This window comes from Protopterus annectens, chromosome 6.part0 (assembly GCF_019279795.1).
Source record: "Protopterus annectens isolate FY-2018-M chromosome 6.part0, PAN1.0, whole genome shotgun sequence".
NCBI lineage: Eukaryota > Metazoa > Chordata > Ceratodontiformes > Protopteridae > Protopterus > Protopterus annectens.
This window is the reverse complement of record NC_056737.1, coordinates 918,540,172-918,564,412: the sequence shown is the minus strand read 5'-3', so window position 1 is coordinate 918,564,412 and position 24,241 is coordinate 918,540,172. Positions and strand designations below refer to the sequence as shown.

Sequence of the window (24,241 nt, the reverse complement as noted above, 5' to 3'; positions counted from 1 at the left end):
CATAGGCCAGGAAACCCAATACTAGGAAATCCTACTTATCCAAATGGAAGAGGTTTTCTGTTTGGTGTGTCTCTGGTAACCTAGATCCACTTACTGATGTTCCTTTTGGTTCTTTTATTTGTGTGAATTGCTGGATGCTGGTTTGACCTATTCTTCTGCTAAGGCCCACTTATCGGCTATCTCTGCTAATCTGGCTTTATCTCTCTTCTAGATTTGAATCTAAACAGTTCCTTAAAGGTGTCCTTCATGTTAGGCCTCCCAGGAAGCCTTTTCTTCCTCCCTGGGATCTTAATTTTGTTTTGGAGAATTTGAGCCTGCTGCTTCAGCTTCCTTGCAACATTTTTTTTTCTGCACATTTCTTGCATTATTTGCATATTTGCTCTCTTGGGTAATGTACATGTTAATTATCTATTTTTTTATTTTTGTTTTTAATTTAATGTTTTGCTTACTATGTATAGCTAGCTATTCCTTCTAATATTTGTCATCGTGCAACACTTTCAGAATGTACTTTTTGATATTTGGTGCAACTGCTTACCTACACTTTAGTTAATTTTTATACTGTTTTGGAGCTTTTCTCTCTGGGTCTCCACTGAAAACTGGTTTCTAACCCAGTCTGACACCACACTGTCAACAAATGTAAATAAATAATAATCATTGCTGTTGGAAGATTGTTCTTTTGTTGGCCCTTACCTTCTGCCAGACTGGTGTCTGAGCTTCAAGCCCTTGTGGCTTGTCGTCCTCTCGTGTTTCATAAGGGCAGTGTGTCCGTGCATAGTAATCCTCCTTTAATGCCCAAGGCAGTTTAATGAGTTGTCACTTAATCCGTCAATTGATTTGCCTACTTTTTTCCCCTCTCCGCAATCTGCCAGTGAGAGGGTGCTGCATACTTTGGGTGCCAGATTTTATTTGGATAAGACCAAATCTGTAAGAAAATCTGATCAGTTGGTTGTTTTCATCCTAGGTCCCTAGGCTTGGCTGTATCCATGCAAACTGTCAGTTTCTTTCTTCTTGGATCTGGAAGGCTTTTTCTTTTTGTTCTTTTCATGGTAAGAGCCTGCCTTCTTTCTTCTTGAGCTGTGACGTCTACTGGTGCTTTTTTCAAGGGTTTGGATACGAACTGTATTTTTGAGAGAGCTCCTTGGACATCTGTGCATACTTTTACCAAGCACTACAAGTTGGATGGAATTTCCAGGGCTAGAGATGGTTTTGCTAGTGCCATCCTTCATGGTTTCTTAGAGGGCTGTGCTGGTAGTTCCTCCTCCTAAGTTTCTTCTTGAGCCTCTGTACTCCCCAGAGGTTATGAGGACTGCAACCAGTGAATGGAAGGACGTGGTACAGTTGTGTAAAATCTTACCATAACAGTCTTTCCTTCATTGTTGTAGTATTGTCTCCCCCCCCGGTCCATTTCCCTCCTGGATGTACTGGGTACCTCTTGGTTTTACTTTGTCTGGCATTCCTACTGGGCATGTCCTTTCTGAGGATGCTACATCTAGACTTCACCTTTATGTCCTATGCTATGTAAGTGGCATAAAACGTACCTTAAAGCAACAGTAGGCTTTTGTATACTGGCCAAGATGGCAGGCTACCAGAGGCAGGGAATCCCAGAGGTTACGAATACTGCAACAGTGAAGGAAAGGACATCTGCTGTTGTGTTAAGATTTTATACAACTGTATTTTATCTGACCCAGTTGTGGCATCTGGAGGAATTTGTCTGAGCAGAGATTCAATATCTTTAGCCTAACAGCCTAATTTGTTTAAAGTAGAAGGGAGTTATGAATTGAAGGGGTGCGGTATGTAGTGGGAATGGAGTAGGTGAAAAATTGGGGTAGATTGAATTCTTTAAAGAAGTCCGAGTGAGAATTGACCTTGTGAAGATTTATGATAGTGCGGCAATGGAGTTGTTTTATGGAGCTTCGAATTTTGTTAAAAGGTTGATTTCATTCCAGACATGTTTCCCTAGTAGGGAGAGCTGTCCTTTTTAAGATGAACCAGATTTTTACTTGCATATGGCTTGTTTTGATAGGTTTCCCAAGTTAATAAAATGCTTCTTTCTTCTGACCTGGGTTTGCTTCCATTACCATGATTTAAGTCCTAGAGCTGTTTTGGTGCATTTAAGTAGCTTTTGAGTGGGGGGGATTTATTTTGTTGGAGTAGGGCTTTGTTGAGTGCTTTGACTGTCATTTTTGGGGTTGTTGGGAGGCAAGTATCGGGGTGCAGTGGAGCACCAGTTCATGAAGGTGAGGATATATAATCTTAGTTTTGAGAGTGTTTAAGTATGGGGGCAGTGTCTACCGACGGCGGCAGTTGTTGCAGGGGTTAAGGTTGTGAACAATAGTTCTTGTAGTACAATGTTTAATTCCCTCAGCTGTCATTTGCTTCCTCTGTGTCCTTGAGCAAGTCACGTAACCAGGCATTGCTCCCAGTTCCACCCTGAAAAGGGACTGTGCCCAGTGGCCCTACCTGGTTAACAAATAGGGTGGGGCAGTGCATGTAATACAAATCCTAACAATACATAACAAAGATAGTTCAACAGTGACTAGGTAATGTTTGATTTTACAGTCTTCTTCCCCACCTTTCACTTTCAAAACGTGTTCTGTTCTACCACACCCCATTTAATGTGAACTGTGACCAGAGTGTAAAAAATAAAGAAATTGTATGTGCAGTAATGTATTTCAGCTTGCTGGTTTGAGCTGAGTGGTTTGCCTTTCCCCAGCAAATCATATTAGTGATCATTTAGCAGTGATTATTACCCTTACTTTCACATGTCTCCCTTTCTCTCACCCCAGAATAAACACATTATTCAACTTTTCTCCCATACTCCAGAAAACACTGTTTACCTCTTCCCACCCTCCTTCACCCCATTTTCCCCATTTTAGGTAATGTTGCATCTTGTCTAGCTAAAAAAAAACAATTTTTCCTTATTTTTGAATCCTTCAAGTCAGTTAAAGTTGTCTTTTTTTTTTTTTCTCCTCCTCCTGCAGAGTTCATTACTGTGGGCAGTGTATTCTCTTAAAACTGCCCATACAGTTATTTGATGCCCTGCTAGTAAATTTTTCTTTAGCTATCAAAGAAGCATCAAGATTGGAGCCTTTGTTTCATTATGCAGTCAGTCCGATGAGTAGAAATCCCTCAGTAAGCACGGACTTCTATTGCTGTGCGTAATTTGCACAGTACATTCCATGCATGGTTTTGTGCTTTGTGAGTAGTAGTGAAATGGCATGCTAATAAGTAGGAAGTTATCTCCCTTTCAAGCAGAATCTTTTTTAATAATTTGTTTTAAGAACACATGGAGGATAATTTAGTAATATTGTGCTCAGATTAAGAACATATTTTTTGATTTAAAAACAAGTGCATGGAAACATTTTCTTTATTAAAAAGATGTGTATAGGTAAACAGATGTCTTTCCATGTCATTGTTGCAGTATTCTTTTAAAATGGGGATCCTGGCCAGTATGTCAAAGCCTTTAGGTTGCTTTAAGGTACTCTGTACATCACAGGTATGCTTCCTGCATATAGCTTAGGGCATAGATGTACCATCTTCGGGACTTTTGTCACCAGTACAAATGCTATTGTTTGATCATCTGTCTGGACATCCGCTTCATTGCTGGTTTGCCGAGCTGTTTCAGATAAGTGCCGCCATTGGAGTTTTTGCTCTTATTTTTTTTTCCTTTGTTTGTTGCTTGTGGGATTTCATGTCCTCCAGAAAGGGTAAATGGCAGTGTGGGAGACAGAATCACTATAAAGATGGTCACAAACTGCTTATTTTGTCTCTCTTCTGTCACCTACTGTAGCTTCTAGATTTGAGGCTAAACAGTTTGGCATCCATCGTATTAGACCTAACTGGAAGCCTGCCCCTTCTCTCCGAGGTCTTTTTTCAGTTTTAGAAAAACTGACCCAGGATTCTTTTGAGCCTGCAACTTCAACTTCCTTACAGCATTGTTCTTGGAAGACTGTTCTTTTGTTAGCCCTTACTTCTGCCAGATGGGTGTCTGAGCTTCAGTCCATTATGGCTTGTCCTCCGTTTTTATTTTTCCATAAGAGCAGGGTGTCCCTTCGTACCAATCCTTTTACCTTTTATACCGAAGGTAGTGATTGAGTTCTTAGTCTATTCATTTATCCACTTTCTCCCCTCTCTGCAATCTGTTAGTGAGAAGATGGTGCACTTCTTGGATGTGCATAGACAACTCAGACTTTTATTTTGGTAAGACTGGCATTTTGTAAATTTCATCAGCTCTTTGATTCCTTTCATCCTAGATCCTTGGATCTGGCTGTTTCCAAGCAAACTGTTTCTTCTTGGATTTCTAAAACCATTGATCTGAAGTAGGGACTTCATTTCTCAGCAACCTGTGGGTCTTTGATCCGATATCGGATCCGAGCCGGCAACTTGTTTCATAGCTAATGGATCCGAGCTCCTAGCTCCTCCCCTCACCCATAATCCCCTGCCAACCCTCCATGACCCCAGATCTAGTTTGCCGCTCTTGTGGATGGCTGGATTCCTTTGAGCTCTAGCGAAATCGTCAGTTAAGTGTCTTTTGAGTCAACTTTTCTCTGTTAATTTTAAAAAAGTGTGTAAGAGTCAGGTTCCCTGTAATTTTTATTTTTTTTTACATAATTTTCCCTCCCTTCGCTGGTCGTTAGTGAGTGTGTGTGTGTTTGTGTTTTTGGGGCCTGTGTGTTTGTGTAGCACTCCTTTTTCTTCACAGTATGGCTGAGGCCCCAAAAGCCATTTTTTCTAAATGTACCGAGTGTGGCCATAAGCTCTCCCCGGCTGATGGCCACACTCAGTGCGTTTGGTGCCTTGGGGTTGAACACCTCACCTCAGGCTGTACCATTTGTGCAGCGTTCAACCCCAGGGCACTGAAAGAGCGGAGGTCGAAGCTGGTCCTGGTGGGACTTTTGCCCCCGGACTCGGCTCCGGCCTCAGCTACTTCCGTGGCACTACCACAGGCTGTGGTCATAGCCACTCCTGCCCCCTTCCTCTGGCCGTGACTCAAACTCCCGCTAAAGCGCCGGAGGACAGGGAGGCTAGGAGGGAGAAGCACCACAAACGGCGGGCCGAGGCCTCCGCTTCGGCCCCGCCAGCTAAGCGGGCTTCTCCCTCCACTGCTTCTAGGTCGTCTCCTCCTTGGCTCCGATCTCCTTGCTTCTCCCCAGGGCCCGAGGAGGAGGAGGCCCGATCTCCATCGAGGTCATCGAGGCGGCATTCCAGGCCTGCCTCTGTGGCCTCATCGAGATCAACTTTCAGCATGTCAGATGCAGACTTGGACCGGATGATGTGAAGATTCATCCAGGCCCAGCTGCAGATGGGAGTGCTCTTGCCTCCCCCCCTTCGGGGGGGAGCTCGACACCCTTTTTTGCTCCAATTGCTCCTTCTCCGACCCGCTACCCGGGTTCGGAGCATTCGGAGCCGGGGGTGGGTCGGCGCCGACAGTACTTGTTACTTCGGATCCGACCGTTCGGAGCCGTGGCCCGAGCTTCAGATCAGAGGGGATTCAGTGTGCCTTCAGCTCCGTCCAGGTCTGAGTGCACTGGTCCTTTGGATCCGATGGTCTCGGCGCCGATCCCTTCATCGGATCCGAGTGGGAGCTGGCTCTCGGAGCCCCGGGAGAGCGGTTCCCCCTCTGCCTTCGATGTAGTGGAGAGGGGCTCTGTTGAGAGCATCCGGACCCCCGGCCCTTGTCTCGGCTCCACCCTGCACTCCCTCTCTGCTGGGCCAAGCTTCCATCAACCGGCCTCAGGGACAGCCTGCTTCAATGTCCCAGGTTGTTCCATTGGAACAGGATGTTGCTGGCGAGACCTCCTTGGACAGCCCCCCTGAGGAAGTGCCTCGCAAGTGCAAGAGGAGGCACGTGGACTCCCCTGAGTCCTTAACTGAGGACACGGACTTGGATGAAGGGGAAGGCTCCCAAAAATCACCCCCTGAGGATGTCTCCTTTGGAGACATCATGGAGATGCTGAGGATCAGAGGTGGGTGGTGTGCCCCCAAGGCTTCCTCTGATGAGTCCGTGTTTCTGGAGGCATTCGAAGCAGGCCAGTCTACCTCTTGGGTGTCTCCTCCGGCCGACCCCTTGGTGGACCTTATTACCACCAGGGCGTGGAAGGACCCGGACACCGTGGAGCCAATCCCCAAATGCCCGGACAGGATACTAAGCCCCCCGCAGACAGGTCACACTGGTAGATGCCATGTTTACGGCGGCAGCCACGAAGAGGGAACTAGCTCAGGAGAGCCCCTCAGTCCATCCACCGAGCAAGGAGTCCCGCTCGATGTACAGCTTAGGGAAGCGAGTTTTTAGTTCAGCGACCTTTTCGGTAAGGTCTCTGAACCTATATGGCACATGTCATCAGGATGCAGCGGGATCTTATCAAAGAATACGCTGCCTCACCCCCTGAGTCCATGTCGGCGGAGGACAAACAGTTGTACTCCACCCAAATGGCCACTCTGAGATCCATTTCAAATACCTCTATGCGGCTATTGTCCCACGCCACCGAGGGAGCCGCTAGAGCTAGCGGAGCGGGCCTAGTCATGAGACGTCAGGCCTGGCTCCGTCATTGTGACTTTGCGGAGCCCTTTAAAGCATCCTTTGCGAACGCCCCTTTCGATGGTTCTGCCTTGTTTGGCAAAACAGTTCGCGAGACACTTGTCCAGAGCGAGAAGGACGGGAAGACGTCTGCCGTCGGAATCTGCTTCTCTGCTCCCCAGCGGTCCTTTTCGAAGAACCAAAAGGGTCAGAAGAAGATGTGGTTCCGGAAATCGCAACATTCTCAACCCGCTCCGGACAACCAGTCCTTCCGTGGCAGAGGAGGACAGGGAGGACACAGCCCCAGGGGCAGGGGGGCTCCGAGGAACTTTGGGTCCAGAGAACCTTTCTCTGACTGGCCCACGCAGCAGCTCTGAAGGGTTGCCCGACTGCTCCACTCTGGAGGCAGTCGGGGGGGCGCTTCTCTGAGCACCTAGCGGCATGGGAGTCAATCACGACAGACCGCTGGGTGCTTCGAATTATATCCAGAAGATACAAAATCTCATTACTTCATGTCCCCAAATTCAAGAACCTCCCCGATGTACCACCTGATCAGAGGGAGGCTGCAGCCGCAGAGATTCAGCAGCTGCTAAGAAAAAGAGCCATCCAGCCCGTCCCCCAAGACCAGCTCTGATTAGGGTTCTACTCCAGGTTCTTTTTGGTGCCAAAAAAGACTGGGGACTTGAGACCGATACTAGACCTGTCCCGTTTGAACCGGTCTGTAACCAAGGAAAAATTCCGAATGGTCACACTTCAATCTATTCTTCCCCTTCTAAGGGAGAACGATTGGATGTGCTCTATAGACCTCAAGGATGCGTACTACCACATTCTAATGGACAGACTATCCAGGAGGTTCCTCCGCTTCCGGCTGGGAGCCAGTCACTACCAGTTCAGGGTCCTTCCCTTTGGCCTCACCACAGCCCCCAGGGTGTTCACCAAAGTATTAGCAGTGATTGCAGCCCACCTGAGACTCCAGGGAATACAGGTCTTTCCGTACCTGGACGACTGGCTCCTAACCGCCCCAACAAGGCATCTACTTTGCTCAGCCAGAGATTTCTTTCTCCACCTAGCCCCCAGTTAGGCATCACCATCAATGCCGACAAATCCTTTCTGGCCCCGACACAAGTCATAGAATTCATAGGAGCCAGAATAGACACCAGAGATCTGCGAGCCTTCCTGACGTCGGAACGACTGCGAAATTTGCAACTTCATGTGCGGGCCATCCTCCAATCAGAGACTCCACCGGCGGAATTGGTCCTGAGGGCGCTGGGCTCCATGGCAGCGATAACGCTCCTTCCATGTGCCCGTCTGAACATGCGGGTATGCAGTGGACCCTTCTAGTACAATGGTCCTTTTTTGTCTTTTCCTCTCCATCACCCCATTACTATCAGCAAGGCTTGCAGGAGGGCTCTATTATGGTGGCTCCATGCTCCGGACCTCCATACGGGCTGACCATTCTGCACCTCTCCCCACGGTGACCACGGATGCCTCCCGCCTCGGGTGGGGTGGGGGGCATTATTCAGGCAGGACTGTCCAAGGCACGTGAAATGATACAGAGACCTCCCTGCATATCAACGTTCTGGAGATGAGAGCGGTGCTGTACGCGTTGCAAGCACTTCAGAATCTCCTCCCCGTAGGAACGATTGCAATTCAGTCGGACAACATGTCGGTTGTCTGGTACATCAACAAACAGGGGGGAACCAGGTCTTACCCTCTATGCCGCGAAGCCATGAGAGTGTGGGAATGGGCGATTTCCACCAACCGCTTTCTGATTGCAACGCACATTCCAGGACAGGCCAACATCCTAGCGGACAAACTCAGCTGCACCCTTCTTACCCCGTACGAGTGGTCTCTCAAACCCACTAGTAGCGAAGCAGATATTCGCAATATGGGGGCAACCCTGCTGCGATCTTTTTGCCTCTCCCTCAAACACCAAATGCGGCAATTTCTTCGCTCTGATTCCCCCTCCAGGGGAAACCCCAAGACACGCTCTGGTGCATGCTTGGCCACCCGGTCTACTTTATGCCTATCCTCCTCTACCCCTGATGCTGCAGCTCTTACAGAAAGCCTCGCGGTTGGGGAGCAGGATGATCCTCATTGCCCCATTCTGGCCTTGACAAATTTGGTTCCCTTACCTGTGGTCTCACCTAGTGAATCCCCCTTGGATTCTGGATCCCAGTCCGGATCTAATCTCCCATCCGTCGGACTTACCGACCCCAAATCTGGACAATCTGAAGCTGACTGCTTGGTTTCTCCAGTTCCACTCCTAGTTAGGACTCCCGGTATCTCTTCACCAGTTAAAGCCATCCTCGTGGCAGCGCACAAGCCTTCCACCAGGAAAGTGTACCGCAGTAAATGGAAACGTTTCTCCGTCTGGGCGGAGCATCATAATCTGTATCCCTTTACGGCTCCACTTCCATCCATATTAGACTTCCTAACCGAACTTTTTCAGGAAGGCGCTAGTTGCTTAACTGTCAAAGTGCAATTGGCTGCAATCTCCCATTACCATGTGGGACATGACACAGGGCCCTTGATGTTGGCCAAATTGTGTAAAACCTTTCTCAAGGGCACCTTTTTGCTTAGACCCCCTATAAAAGAAGCCGTACCACCTTGGGATCTTTCACTAGTTCTTCAAGCCCTGACTGCTCCACCTTTTGAACCTGCTGCTTCAGTAGATCTCAAATACTTGTCCTGGAAAATAGCATTCCTTGTAGCCGTTACTTCAGCGAAAAGAGTTTCGGAGCTTCAAGCTCTTTCTGTGAAACCTCCTTACTTGATCTTTCATCCAGACAGAGTGTACCTCAGGACCAATCCCTCCTTCCTTCCCAAAATAGCATCAGAAACCAACATAAATCAATCCATAAATCTACCGGTCTTCTTTCCTAAATATCAGAATAAAGGAGAGTACAAGCTGCATTCATTAGATGTTCATAGGCAGCTGCATTTTTATACTCTTAGTACAGCTGGCCACAGGCAATCCGACCAGCTGTTCATTTCCTTTGCCAAATTTAATTTGGGGAAAGCAGTATCAAAAATCTCCCTGTCGCGCTGGATTTCCCAATGTATCCTGTTAGCGTACCAAGCTTCTGGGAGACCCGCACCTGAAGGAGTTCGCGCACATTCCACTCGTTCCATTTCTACTTCTGCGGCCTTCAAATCTAGAGTTCCATTGGATGATATTTGTTCGGCAGCCACTTGGGCCTCCTCTCATACCTTTATTAACCACTACAAACTGGACGTGATTTCTAGAGGGGAGAGCATCCTTTGGCTCTGCGGTGCTCCGCAATATCCTGGCCACCCAAGATTCAAGTAGCTGGGGACTCTGTCCCACAGGTTGCTGACAAATGAAGTCCCTACTTCAGATTAAGAAGTTATGTACTCACCATAACGTTCCATTTGAGTAGGTGGCTTCATTTGTCTGCAACCATCCCCCCTCCTTCCCCCTGGCCTTCAGTGGATCTATGTGAGTTGGAATACCCTTTTTGGGTACATATAGAGGGGCAAACTTGATCTGAGGTCATGGGGGGTTGGCAGGGGATTATGGGTGAGGGTAGGAGCTCGGATCCATTAGCTATGAAACAAGTTGCCGGCTCGGATCCGATATCTGATCCAAGACCCACAGGTTGCAGACAAATGAAGCCACCTACTCAGATGGAACGTTATGGTGAGTACATAACTTCTTATTTTTGCTTGCTCTTCAATGATAAGAGTCTGTCTTCTGTTAAGGCTCATTCTACTAGGGCTGTAGCTTCTGGTGCTTTTTCAAGGGTTTGGGTACTAACTCTATTCTTGAGGCAGTTAGATGGTCTTCTCTGCATATGTTTACCAATCACTAGAAGTTGAATGTGATTTCTAGAGCTGGCTTTGCTAGGGCCATTCTCCATGGGTTCCTAGAGATCTGTGCTGGTCTATCCTCCTCTCTCTCCTTCCTGAACTTTTGCACTCTCCTTGTTGTACAGAATACTGCAACAGTGAAGAGAAGGACCTCTATCGTTATGGTACGATCTTGCACAACTGTACTTTATCTTGGCATTTACAGTTTTGACCATTGCTTCTGATAAGAGACTGCTTGTTACCTGACTTAAAGGGGTTAAGCTCTTTTATCTTAAAGTAGCTTATGTGCAACTTGGTTTTGTAGTAATTTTAAATATGTACAGGTAGATATTTTAAATATGTACAGGTAGATACGTAGAGCCATCAGTTAGTTGCTCTTGTAGAAACATTTAGCGTTATCACTAATGTTAAAGGAGTGTTTCCCATTCGGAGTTCTGTCTTTTGAAAGATTAGTAAACAGTTTTGTGTGATTTTTAAGAATTTTCATACTGTGCCATTTTTACTTGTCTAGTAAATGTCATACTAACCAGTACTTAGTGAAAGAATGTGGTTACCTTTACTTGAAAGAAAAAAAAAATCAGTATTTTGAATGATAGTGCTTTATTTTAATTGCTAATACATTTTTTATGCATTTCAAGGATCAGAGTATGGAGAATGATGAATTTCCGACAGAGGATGGGATGGATCGGTGTGGGGCTGTATCTTCTTGGAAGTGCAGCTGCAGTGTATTATGTCTTTGAGATAAATGAGACCTACAACAGACTTTCCCTGGAACATATCCAGCAGCATACCCAAGAAACTCCAGAAGGGACCTCATGGACGCACACTCTCAAAACAAGGCTGCTCTCTCTTCCATTTTGGTTGTGGCTAATACTTTTTCTAATCCCGTATTTGCAGGTTTTCTTATTTCTGTATTCCTGCACAAGGGCGGACCCCAAAACAGTGGGATATTGTATCATTCCTATATGCCTGGCAGTAATCTGTAATCGCCACCAGACGTTTGTCAAAGCTTCCAATCAGATTAGCAGATTGCAGTTGATTGACACATAAGACCACTAGTTTTGGACACAATGGAAAATGTAATACACCATCTCTTAAAACCTGGCATAAATCGCCCTCAAATCTGCAGGACAGCAGGAAAATTAAGTGGTTGACATTTGATCACCAATTATATCTCTGAGGTGACTTGTTTTTCCTGGAGAAAATAAGCAAATAAGTGTTAGAATCTCAAAGCCCATAATTTTAACATGGACACACAATTATTGAAGTGTCTTGCTTCAAGATTTGCACTGTTTTCTTGCTGTAAGCTGTCCACTTTTTATGCATAAAAGTTAAACTTCAGATGTAAATATGGCTAGTCTTTCTTTTCATAAGATCAGTAGCATTTCTGTACAGTTATAATTATTTTTCAAATATAGTTTTTTTTTTTTTCTGTGACTGCGGCATAGCTCCTTAGTTCCAAATGTCAAGAAGACATGTCTTAAGTCAAATTTTTGTTTGCCTTTTCTGTTTTGATTCATTGTGATTTGCTCAAAATGAAGGAAACCTAACTTAATAAGGGGTCAGAGTGGCTAATATAACTAAAAGGCATGTGGGTCTTGCCTCTTTTTTTATGATTTATTGCTAACTATAAAAACATTTTGTGTTTCATGGTATTTGTTTGTTTTTAAGTGTTGTAGAACTAACAGATGGTGGTGAATATTTGAAGGTGATCAGATGAAAATGGTTGTTTTAATTATGGCAGCAGACAGAGTAGGAAGATAAGAGTCATGCATATTATATACCAAAATGGGATAGTTTTTATTGACCATGTCAGTAATATAGAGTTAATTAGAAAATCATGTGTGCAGACTTGCTGTACAGAAAATGGCAGTATTACTTGGTAGAAATTGTATAGCTTCCTGATTACAGATGTAGACCTGAAAATCCTGAAATGAGTCAGTTTTTTTACATGTTACTTTAAGGGCAAGTTTTCCAGTCTGAATAACATTTACCAGAAGTGCCTTTACTTCATAGGAAGCTTCTCAATTTTTTACACCTTTTAATCCCCAGATGAAGTATTTGCGATTATATTTGCATGCCATTCCCGAGTGAAGTCAGATGTTGATGTCTGAGTTCACTGGCCATGACTTGTCAGAGTGTAAAACTAATGGGCACCAAAACCCATTTTGTTTTTGGACCAATCATTTGCTACAGATAAATATGGGAGATTGATTATGGGGAGCAGTATCTCATGAGGTGAGAAGCTCCCAAGTAAATGATTTTACAGCAGTTCACATTTGTGAAAGGTATGTTAAACCAAGGTGAAATGCAGTATGTTATACTTCAGTATTGTGTTGCCAGTTGTTAAAGAAGTTTTTATTTTTTTAATGTAAATGTTAAACTTTGCACAAGGGTGTACCAAAGAGGAACTGTACCTGTCTCCAGATAAATTATTAAATCACACTTAATACTGCAGGCCGTAGCAGACCAGTTGTGCATTATGTACCACTTTTTCTGTTGAAGTGCATCACCCCCTTCTCTAAATTGTGTGATAGTCAGTGCTCTGAAATGACAACATTTTAGCCATACATTGTTGCATAACTGAAACAGGAGTACAACAGAAATGTATTTCCAGACCGCTAGCCTGGTGTGTTTACATAGTGTATAAACATTTCTGTGATGCTTGCTTTTCTGGACACTTTGGTATACTGTACAACATTGTTCTTTCTGTAACTCAAACAGAATCCTTGTTTTTTTTAATAGTGGTTTTTAATTAGATGTGATGAGCACCCATTTTTATTTTTTCTGGGGATTAGTGGCACTAGAGTGGGGTCAGATGTAACCCAGAATCTGGATGAAGGTTTTAAATTGTAAATGCATCGAAACTTGGTGTGCCTTTCCTACCTGCAGACTTAAATTGACATTTTTTACACATGGAAACCTTAAAAGATTGTTTCCCATTTCCATTCTGCTTTAAAAACAAAATAACTTTTGCACTCATACAGAATGCATGTTCTCTGTATCTGTAGCCATCTAATCCTTTCTATTGGTTTAGGGTATAGACCTATATTCTAAACAGGTAGACATGTAGGGTTTTAGCCTGTGAGATGTAGGCAGCTAAGGTTTATTGACTTGTTAAGCTGGCACTTTATTGATGAGAAATAGTTAATCATTGGATGCATTTTTTTTGTCTGATTCTCCCGATATAAAATGCATCCTTTTAGTACTTGGAATTTTATCACATCCTGACTTCTTTTAAAACATGTTTACTGCACACACTCAAGACTGTGTAAACGGTGTTTTTAGTGTTAACATTTTAACCATTTTTCCAGGGTACAGTATGGCAGAATTGTTCTGTGGCAGTATGTTGGCATTTGTACTATTTTGCATTATGTGTTTATAGCTGTTATTTCACTGCTCTCCCTCAATGTGAAATTAATGTTAATGTCGCTGTAAAAATTAAATACTTTTAGTTACTGCATAGTATTCTGTGGACTGCTAAAGGTATATTGCCTTCGCCACTCTGACAGTATTTCTTCTCCAGGAAAGCTGGGGATTCCCAATTTCCAGCCTTTGCAGTGTGAATGTTTTTGTATTTCCCAGAACAGATTGCTAAAATTTGCTACAATGTTCTAACATTTTCATACAGAAGTGTGTTAAAATAATACAGTCCCATACATTAAAATTGACAATTCAGTTGTTGCTGTAATATGTTTTTATTCAGTCTGTTCGTCAGCCTGCTTTTTAGTAATGTCTTCATGTCATAGTAAAACTTTTAACTCCCCTCCATTTTCATTTCTTACAATTGATCGCAAAAGGTACACTGTAATAAGTTGGAATGTAGATAAAACCCTAAAGGGCTATATGCAACAGTTTTTCCCAAAATGGTTATCTGTGGAGGCTATGATGTCTTTCAGCAGCTCCTTGCTTTAGAACAAGAAAATGCAGTGCATTGACAAAGGCTGTAGCCATACCACTCAACTGTACAGATTTTCGGCTCATGTTTGGCCTATTCCTAGAAATTTGTTTTCTAGGAAGTCTTTGACAACTGAAATCAGTAATTGAGAACCGGGATTAAAGTTTCTGACTTCATATCCTTCCAAAAATGCATGCTAACACACTGTTTTAGCAATGCTCCAAGTTTATAAGAGCAATATTTAAAGTCTGCCCCTATTTTTGGTCCTTTGTTCTATTATTTTTTGGCTTTGTCCAGATTTCTTGTGTTCAGAGGTTGAGATATGGCTGCAGTATTTGTAAAACTTTTGAGTACTTTAATTTCATTTGTAGTATGGTGTCTATGAGAGTCATGAATACAAAAGAAAAAATCCAGCACCCCGAGTAGGTGTAGCAGAGAACTCTATTATTAACCAGGCCGGTTTCGGCAATAAGCTTTCTTCAGTGGTATGGTCAAGATGATTGAACAATCCCTATTTATAGGTAATTCAAATGAATAATATGACATCATTTCCTGTTTAAATAAAATATAAACAAAACAGTAATCTAATTCATGACCACAACATGTAAATGAGATAGGACAATGGAAAAAAGAACAATATACCCAGCACTAAACCATCATAGTTTAAAACTAACATGTATTCCAAAATTGGAATACTGAAAACGTATTGTTAAATAATAATGATAATCATATCGGACCAGTGAAAACTATGTCAAGGTCAGAACAAAAGATAAGAATGTATGCAACAATATTAACATAGTAATGACAGATAGTTCTTCATAACTTGTCATTAAGACCTGGTGAAAACAGACCACCTAATTTAATTATCCATTTGGTTTCCTTGCTGTTTAACAGTTTATGCCATCCAGTTTTAAATGCTCTGTGACCAACAATCTTGTCAATGCAAATTAAAGAAAATTGAGCCGCTTTGTGTACAACAGTATGTTTATACAGAGCATTAGTAGCCCTAGCTTTTCTTATATCTCCTAAATACTCAGAGATACGAATGCGCAACTGTCTAGAAGTTTGACCAATGTAAAATGCCCGACATGTACATGTGGCCAAATAGATCACCCAGTCCGTGCTGCAATTGGCAGAATGATTAATGTTGAATATCCTGCCTGTATTCTTGCTAGTGAATTCCTTAGTTGTGAATATATATTTACAAAAAGAGCAGTGACCACAAGGATGACAGCCAATTAATCTATCTCCTAGTAGAGTAGTCTGGGTCATGCAAACATCCTGAGGTGTAATTCTTTTGTAATGTGGGAAATGTGATCCTAAAGTTTTTGCCTTTGTGGTAGGAATAAAGACATCTGTCATCTAACCACTTAGCCAAATGTGTGTTGGTTCGCAGTATATTCCAATGATTACTGATTATGTCCTGTAATTGGTAGGTGTTCCTGCCAAAAGTAGTTACTAGTCTGAGTAATTGGACTGAGGACTTAGCAGTCCGGTCTTCATAGCCCAACAAACTGTCCCTTGATAAGATGTTGGTCATACTAGCTGCAGATTGGACATCCATTTTGTTATACCCTCACTGTATGAATCTGTTTGAGAGATCATTCTGGCAATGCTGAAGGTCTAAATGAGATGAACATATTCTCTTAATTCTGATAAATTGTGATTTGGGAATGTTTCTTATGATGTGTTTAGGGTGGAGACTAGAGGCATGTAGAAGACTGTTTTATTGTGGATATTTTCTATGCACGGTGGTACGAAGAGTGTTATCCACTTCCTTACTTAAGTGGACATCCAAAAAATCAATTTGGTGTGTGTCATGATTTATTGTGAATCTAACACCCCATTTATTGCTATTCAAATATTCCACAAATTCCATAAGATACTCAATTCCCCCTTTCCAAACCAACCGACAGTCGTCCAGGTACCGTCTCCAAATATCCATTTCAGGCAAATATAGATTGTGTTTCATTATATATAATCTGATCTTCCACATATCCCATAAAGAGATCTGCATAGATTGGTGCAAAAGAGGCACCCATCGCCGTGCCCTGAATTTGCCAGTAACATTGGTCTTGGAAATAGGACACATTCTTGGTTAGAACATGTTCAGCCATACAAATAAGTAAGGTATTAAATCCCGGACTATAGAGGTTGGTCTTGAGCAGCCAATATTCCAATGCCATTAGACCTGCCCAGTGTGGTATACTGGTATATAATAATGTGACATCTAGAGTGCACATGATCCAATTAGTTTCAAGGTGTGATTCAGAGACAATCTGAAGGAATTCAGCTGTATCCTGCAGTCTCGCCCGTACATGTGACAACAAGGGCTTTAAATATTGAGTCAAGAAAACTGATAACGGTTCCGTCAGTGATCCAATGCCTGAAACAATGGGTCTACCCGGAGGTGTAGAAAGGGATTTATGAATTTTGGGCAGAAGATACAAATATTGTTTGACTGGATCCTGAACAGTGAGATTTATACTGATAATGCCCTCTTCAACAGCAAGCTGTAAGAAATTATCGATTTCTTGTTTAAATTTGGGCGTAGGGTCAATGGGCATATGTAAATAATGCTGAGTATTTGACACTTGTCTTATTCCTTCAGCCCAGTAATAACTGGAATTCATAACAACAATGGCCCCACCCTTGTCTGCAGGAAGAATGGTAATATCAGTATTATTTCTAAGATTGGTAAGGGCCTGTTGTTCCTGAACATTTAGATTGTTTCTGATAGTGTTTCCTATACCCAACTGGTGGTGTAGATCTTTGAGAACAGCATTCTGGAATATGGCTACGTGTTTGTCCATTGGAGGACAAAACTTAGAGGGTAAGAATCAAAATTCAGTGGATCTTTGAGTTAAATCCTGTTGATCAAAAAATATTTTTAAGTTCAATCTTCTACAAAAATCTATAACATCTGATGCAAATGTGCTTTCATCAACAAAGAAACAAGGAATAAAACCTAGACCTTTATTTAGCAAAAGCTCTTCCATGGGTGTTAATACGTAATCAGAAATGTTATGCACATTTGAACAGTCTATGTTCATTTCACAATTGATAGAAACAGTTCCTCTAACTTTCTTATGCTTCCGTCCACCCCTATGTCTGTGCTTAAAGGGTGATCAGCATTGCGTACCCTTTTAGGAGTGGGAGAATCTGACGTATTGGTGGATTCAGTATCAGTAGTAGATGATTCTTCCCCCGAACTCCTGTTGGGTGATGTACCCCTTTTAAGTATGGATCTGGGCCGCTTTTTGCGTGTATGTGTAAAATTTTTGGTACCCTCTGCAAATCGTACCGCTTTGTATAACTCAAAGGGTTTCCCCCTTCTATAATCTTCAATATCTCTGGTGAATTTCTTTAATTTCTTTTCTTTAAGAATTTTTTTAGAGGCTGAGAGTTCTATGGATAATTTACTGAGTAATTCTTGAAAGCTCGGTTGATTTTCATATAGTTTTAATTCTTTACACATTTCTTGCACATCACAAATATTGGTTTGAATAGTCCTGTCATAAAATGAAGACAGAATGTTGACAAACATCATGGCTGAATCTTGTTCTGCACCATTCCACTCCTTAATCGATACGTCATCCGGTTGACCAACCAAAGGTTGCAATTTAGTTCTAAGACCCCTCGGGGCTATATTCTGATGTTTATATGCCTTAAATAATCTGGAGTGCCATATATTGGAACGTAATGTTTTAATTTTTTTGCCAAATTGAGTGAATAACATACTACAATCGTCAACTGGATCAGAGGTTCCACTAGCAGCAGATACGTTATTCGAATCAATCCCAAATACATGAAGATCATCTTTATCTGCGCATAATCCATGTACCATGTCATTTAGATCCATGACAATAGATTGTACGTATGTCAAAACCAAATGTGATGTGTTAATGTCAAATTAGTATTTGTATTAGAATAGTCAATTTTATACAACCGAACCAACCTCCAAAAAAAGACTCAAGGAAACGTGTCCTAATCAGTCCAATGTTAATAATGGGTATTAAAATGCAGAGGGACCAGATAGTAACACACAACCAAGTTGTGAAATCCAAATGGCTACACACCTTGATCAATATTAAAGACAAAAGGTCCTTACCACAATGCAAATACCTCTATTAATAAAAAGGCAGAGACAAATATGTAACACCTGACCATAGTGCTATGCAAGAAATCCTAATAAATGAGATCTGATGAGAATGTGCTACAGATAGACCTATACTTAATGAGAAAAAAACATCTGTCTTACAATATTGTTGTAAAAGTCACCAAGCCAACGCTATTGTATTGATATACCCAATTAACCTTCAGAAAATATTAAGCACACAAAACAACCTAAGGGCTAAATATCAGCGAATGATATGGTGTTGCATAATATATATATGTATATCTTATCCAAAAAAGAGATGTTTAACTTGTTACACAGGCAGTTGCTATAGTTGTGCTGTGTCCCTCTGAACACAAGCGTATAAACTGCAAAGACATTCAAAAATATAACCTACAATTTATATATCATGTAACAACACAGCCCTTAACTGTAATATGTTGGCAAAACTAATAAAATTGTATTAGATCAAAAGCAAAAGGCTTCCACAGTTAACTCTTCGTATAGTACTATAAATCAGAAAATGCAAGACTATAAAACAACAGAACTTGTACAGAAATGAAACAGGATACACAATGACTTTGAATTATTCATTGAAAACATCTAATAAGCCAGTCCAATTCAGACCCAAGCACATGTAATAATGATTAAATGTCAAATTAAAGTACTTGTATCCTAGAGTTCGATGTACTTGTTCAGACAAGGACCAATTATAAAAAATGGTGGTATTCCCAGTCACAACGACAGAGAGCAGTATATAATCATATCCTCAAAGTTAGTATAAAGACCTCCTGGCTTTATTTACAAAATCACGTTCAGATGTTGTACTCTAACTTGACGATGAGCTGGAAACAATAACTTGTTTGCAAAAAAAGGTCCACAATTAAACAAAAAGTGAACAGCCAGTGTTCAGATATAAAGCGTTGTCTATAACTGCCCAGTCCAATCAAAAAAAGGCCTAAGCTATGGTATTCCCCGTTTAACATAAACGTATAAACAGTTCTGATGTATGGATATTACCATCAGTATACACAATACTAGTGCAACAGCCCCAGACCAAATAATAATATATTGATAAAATATGAACCACATTCCCTTCATATAATAAGATGCCATGATAATTGTCAGACAAGATGTTTCATATATTAGGTTTCAAAAAAATAATAAATTAAATCAGAAAAACAGTACTTGTATCCTTCGAAATAATGTGGACACCAGGTAGATAACGTTGCGACAAATATGTCCCAAAAAGATCCCAAACAAATAATCCAAAAAATGTCCTTAGTTCAAAAGCCTGGATAGGCGTTGTAAAATTGCAATAATCCAAATGGTTAGTTGAAACGACGACCGAAGTCAACCCAAGATGGCGTCCGACTACTGTGTATGCGTTGAAAATGAAAGACCAAGACACAGTATGGCAAAAATATGTTAAATAAAAAATTTGTAGAATATAAAAAGCGAACTGGTCCAAAAGTCACTGATGGTTACGCTGGTATAACTCCACAAGTCGCATTTAGGAGATATAAGAAATGCTAGGGCTACTGATGCTCTGTATAAACATACTGTTGTACACAAAACGGCTCAATTTTCTTTCATTTGCATTGACAAGATTGTTGGTCACAGAGCATTTAAAACTGGATGGCATAAACTAACAGCAAGGAAACCAAATGGATAATTAAATTAGGTGGTTTGTTTCCACCAGGTCTTAATGACAAGTTATGAAGAACTATCTGTCATTACTATGTTAATATTGTTGCATACATTCTTATCTTTTGTTCTGACCTTGACATAGTTTTCACTGGTCCGATATGATTATCATTATTATTTAACAATATGTTTTCAGTATTCCAATTTTGGAATACGTGTTAGTTTTAAACTATGATTTAGTGATGGGTATATTTTTCTTTTTTCCATTGTCCTATCTCATTTACATGTTGTGGTCATGAATTAGATGACTGTTTTGTTTATATTTTATTTAAACAGGAAATGATGTCATATTATTCATTTGAATTACCTATAAATAGGGATTGTTCAATCATCTTGACCCATACCACTGAAGAAAGCTTATTGCTGAAACCGGTCTGGTTAATAATAAACAAGTTCTCTGCTACACCTACTCAGGGTGCTGGATTTTTTTCTTTTGTATTCATGGTTGGTTTATCCGTGCATCAACCGTACGTGCTAGCCTGCTCTCTTGTACGTATATGAGAGTCAGTACCAGTTAAACTCCTGCATGTTGTGAGTGATGGTATAGAGGAGCAGAGTTAATGCATCACAGGTTGTCATTGAGGAACGCACTTTGCCACGTTTGTGTTGTGGGTACAGATTCGGCTATTGATGAAGATTACTGGTAATAACTCCCAAGTTTTTTATGGCTTGCCTTTGTGGTAAGCTTAATGAGTGGAGACCTGCGAGTTGGTGATCAGCTGGACTGTGAACTTCCAGTGGCAGGATTTCACGTTTCATATTGTGTGTGCGCGTGTGCTGGCCTCTCACTGAAGGGTTCACAGGACATGCACAAGCCCCGGTTGATGGGGGAGCTCCACAAGCCTTCTAGGACTGCAGTTGTAAACTATCTCCACTGCCACCATTTTGATAGATAAAAGAATAAACCAGGGTGTAGAAACGCAATTTAAAAGTGGGGTATCTGGGTGGCGCCTTTGATGTGCAGTTCTTGTAATGCTTACTTGTTTAACTTGGCAATGTAGTATATTCCATTGCTTTTGTAGAACAGCCAGCTCTCAAATAATTTCTTTATACTTGTGTAGGAGATCAGGTAAATGAATACAGTCTAGAATAGCAGCTGATTGATTTAGATATAACATTATGATTTTGCCCCTCAGATTCAGCTTTGCTTGCTCCTAGAGTTATGTTCCTCAGTTGGGCTTCTTTGAGTACATACGTGGTTTTAATTCTATACATTAAGTCTGTAGACGGACTCCCTGTTACTAACTGTATAGGGTCTAGTATACCAAACCTTCTACTGTGGAAAAATAACTTCTCTGTTTGACTCTCTGCTATGATCGTTAAGGCTTGGAGGTTAGGAAGCATTATGGTAAGGTATTATAGTATGGCATTAGGGAAGTAAATATTGTGGGAAGAAATATTCAGGGAATTGTTATGGCTAGGCTTGTATAGGCCCTAGGGCAGATAGCCTAGTACCAACCTATGGTAACAATTGTTGAACTGCAGAAATGTGCGACACAGTGCATGCTGAACCCTTGTCTACTCCACCCCAAAAAAAAAAAAAAAAAAAAGCTTTATTGCCTCATTTTTTAGTTCTCCTAGGCAGAGGATTTGTACTATGAACCTTCTTGAATATCTTGATAGTGCAGTTGTGTATATATATTTTTGTGCAGGGAGATTTTAGCTTGAGTTTCAGTAACAAGTTCTTATGATTAAAACTATTCGTGTACCTTTTTAAAAGAATTATAAGAAATTTAAATGGATTTCTGTTTTTAATAGAACACTGCTTCCCAATATGGGTGGCAGGAGTAATTCAGTGGTTTTTAGTTACTGTCTCACAGCACTTGTTTCAGAAATTCAGATGTCAGCTGAGGTGCTTTTTTTTCTGAGTCTCTTTTTTTTGTGTCCCATATGAGATTTTGCCAGGTGCTCTGGTTTCCTTTCGCATCTCAAACATGCGGTAGGGGTGACTTGCAGTCTTGCCTGTAGATGGGTTTGCATCCTGTGATGGTCTTGCCTCATCCAGGATCAGGTTCAATGTCTTTTCATCTATTGTGCATTGGGATACGCTCATGCTTCCCCACAACTTTAACTGAATCCTGCATAGCAGTAAATTTTTAGTGTGTGTACCTCTGCCTGTTTTTTTATTTCCCAGAAGCACCATACACTTTAGTTTTTACCTATTTTTTTCAGGTTTGTGTTCTGCTATCCACCATTAAGCAGAATATTCTAACAGTCCCCGTCTACTAACAAATGAAGTCTTCCCCCATGCTGTTGCCTTTTCTGAAGTTTCTTGTTCCCCTCCAGCTCTCATTCCAAATCTGGGGTGATTAGTGTTTACTTGAATAAGATGGCAGGTTGAGATGCATCACACCACATAATACTGGTATTGAATTATTGCTGTACTTTCTGGAAAAAATTCTTAATGTGGTGGTCCTGAGAGCTATGCAAATGTGCGGTAGGGTTTGTTCTTGACTGCTGAGGAAAAGTTAATTTTATTTCAAGTTTACTTGGATATACTCGTTGCAGAATGGACGCCATGCCTCTTTCATGAAAGGGAATGTTCCTTTATGCTTCCTCCCTTCCTCTTCCCAGGGTCTTGCACACGATCAAACAGGGGTCTCCAAAAATTTTGTTGGCGACTCCCATTTAGCCCAGACTGGGCCCCCCCCCCTTTTTTTCATTGGGCAGGGGCAATAATCACAAGTTTCCTCACTGGATAGAGCTTCTCACACAAGATAAGGGGTTTTCTAGTTCAGGCTCCTCTGTCCACTCTTCAGTGGACACTTCGGGTGGTAGAGTTTTATTTCCCTTTTAACACCATTTCTGAAGGGATATGCTTAAGTTTATACAGACCAAGCAACCGGATACCAGAAAATTGTATATGTCCTTCTTTCGGCTGCTCCCGTTGACAGTCGCCACAGCAGATAAACTGTTTCTATTTCTTCCTGTCCTCTGCATCTTGCTCCGTCACACCAACCACCTGCATGTCCTCTCTCACCACATCCATAAACCTGATCTTGGGCCTTCCTCTTTTCCTGTTACCTGGCAGCTTCATCCTTAGCATCTTTTTCCCAATATACTCTGTATCCCCCCTCAGCACATGTCAAAACCAACATAATCTTGCCTCTCTGGCTTTGTCTCCAAACCTTCCAACCTGGGCTGACCCTCTAATATACTTATTCCTAATCCTGTCCATCCTCGTCACACCCAGTGCAAATCTTAACATCTTCAACTCTACCATGTCAAGCTCTGATTCCTGCCTTTTTGTCAATGCCACTGTCTAACCCATATAACATAGCTGGTCTTACTACCCTCTTGTAGACCTTCCCTTTCACTCTTACTGGTATTCATTTGTCACAAATCACTCCCGACACTCTTCTCCACCCACTTCATCCTGCCTTTACTCTCTTCTTCATCTCTCTTCCACACTCACCATTACTCTGAACTGTTGACCCCAAGTACTTAAACTCATCCACCTTCGCCACCTCTACTCCCTGCATCCTCACCATTCCTCTATCCTCCCTCTCATTCACACACATATATTCTGTCTTGGTCCTGCTGACCTTCATTCTTCTTCTCTCTAGAGCATATCTCCACCTCTCCAGGGTCTCCTCCACCTGTTCCCTACTCTCTCACTACAGATCACAACATCATCTGCACAACATCATCTGCAAACATCATAGTCCACGGGGACTCATGTCTGATCTCGTCTGTCAACCTGTCCATCACCATTGCAAATAAGAAAGGGCTCAGAGCTGATCCTTGATGTAATCCCACCTCCACCTTAAATGCATCTGTCACTCCCACCACAGACCTCACCGCTGTCACCCTACCCTCGTACATATCCTGTACCACTCTTGCATACTTCTCTGACACTCTCAACTTCCTCATACAATACCACAACCCCTCTCTAGGCACCCTGTCATATACCACAACCCCTCTCTAGGCACCCTGTCATATGTCCAAATGGAAGAAATTATTTGGTTTTATTAAGCTTCACCAGGATCCCTTTTTCCCTTGCTTCGTTCTTATTTGTGTGAACTGCTCCATGCTGGCTTAGCATATTCTTCTGTCAAGTCTCACTTGTTAGCAATCTGCAATGGTTGCCTTAAAACCGTCCTTGTGGCATCTTGTTTTGAGTTTAAACAAGTCCTGGAAGAGGAGGAGTCCTCATCAGGCCACCAAG

The 24,241-nt window shown here is 42.0% G+C and overlaps 1 protein-coding gene across 1 annotated transcript in view; it reads left to right on the top strand.

Annotated features, from left to right (window-relative positions):
- The window catches only part of TMEM251 (transmembrane protein 251), a 41,131-nt gene extending 27,102 nt beyond the window's left edge, over positions 1 to 14,029 (top strand). The window contains exon 2 of the mRNA XM_044074568.1: positions 10,990 to 14,029. Within this exon, the coding sequence (XP_043930503.1) occupies positions 11,006 to 11,401 (396 nt within the window). The 5' untranslated portion in view covers positions 10,990 to 11,005 and the 3' untranslated portion in view covers positions 11,402 to 14,029. The remainder of the gene's footprint in view (positions 1 to 10,989) is intronic.
- The last annotated feature ends 10,212 nt before the right edge of the window (positions 14,030 to 24,241 follow it).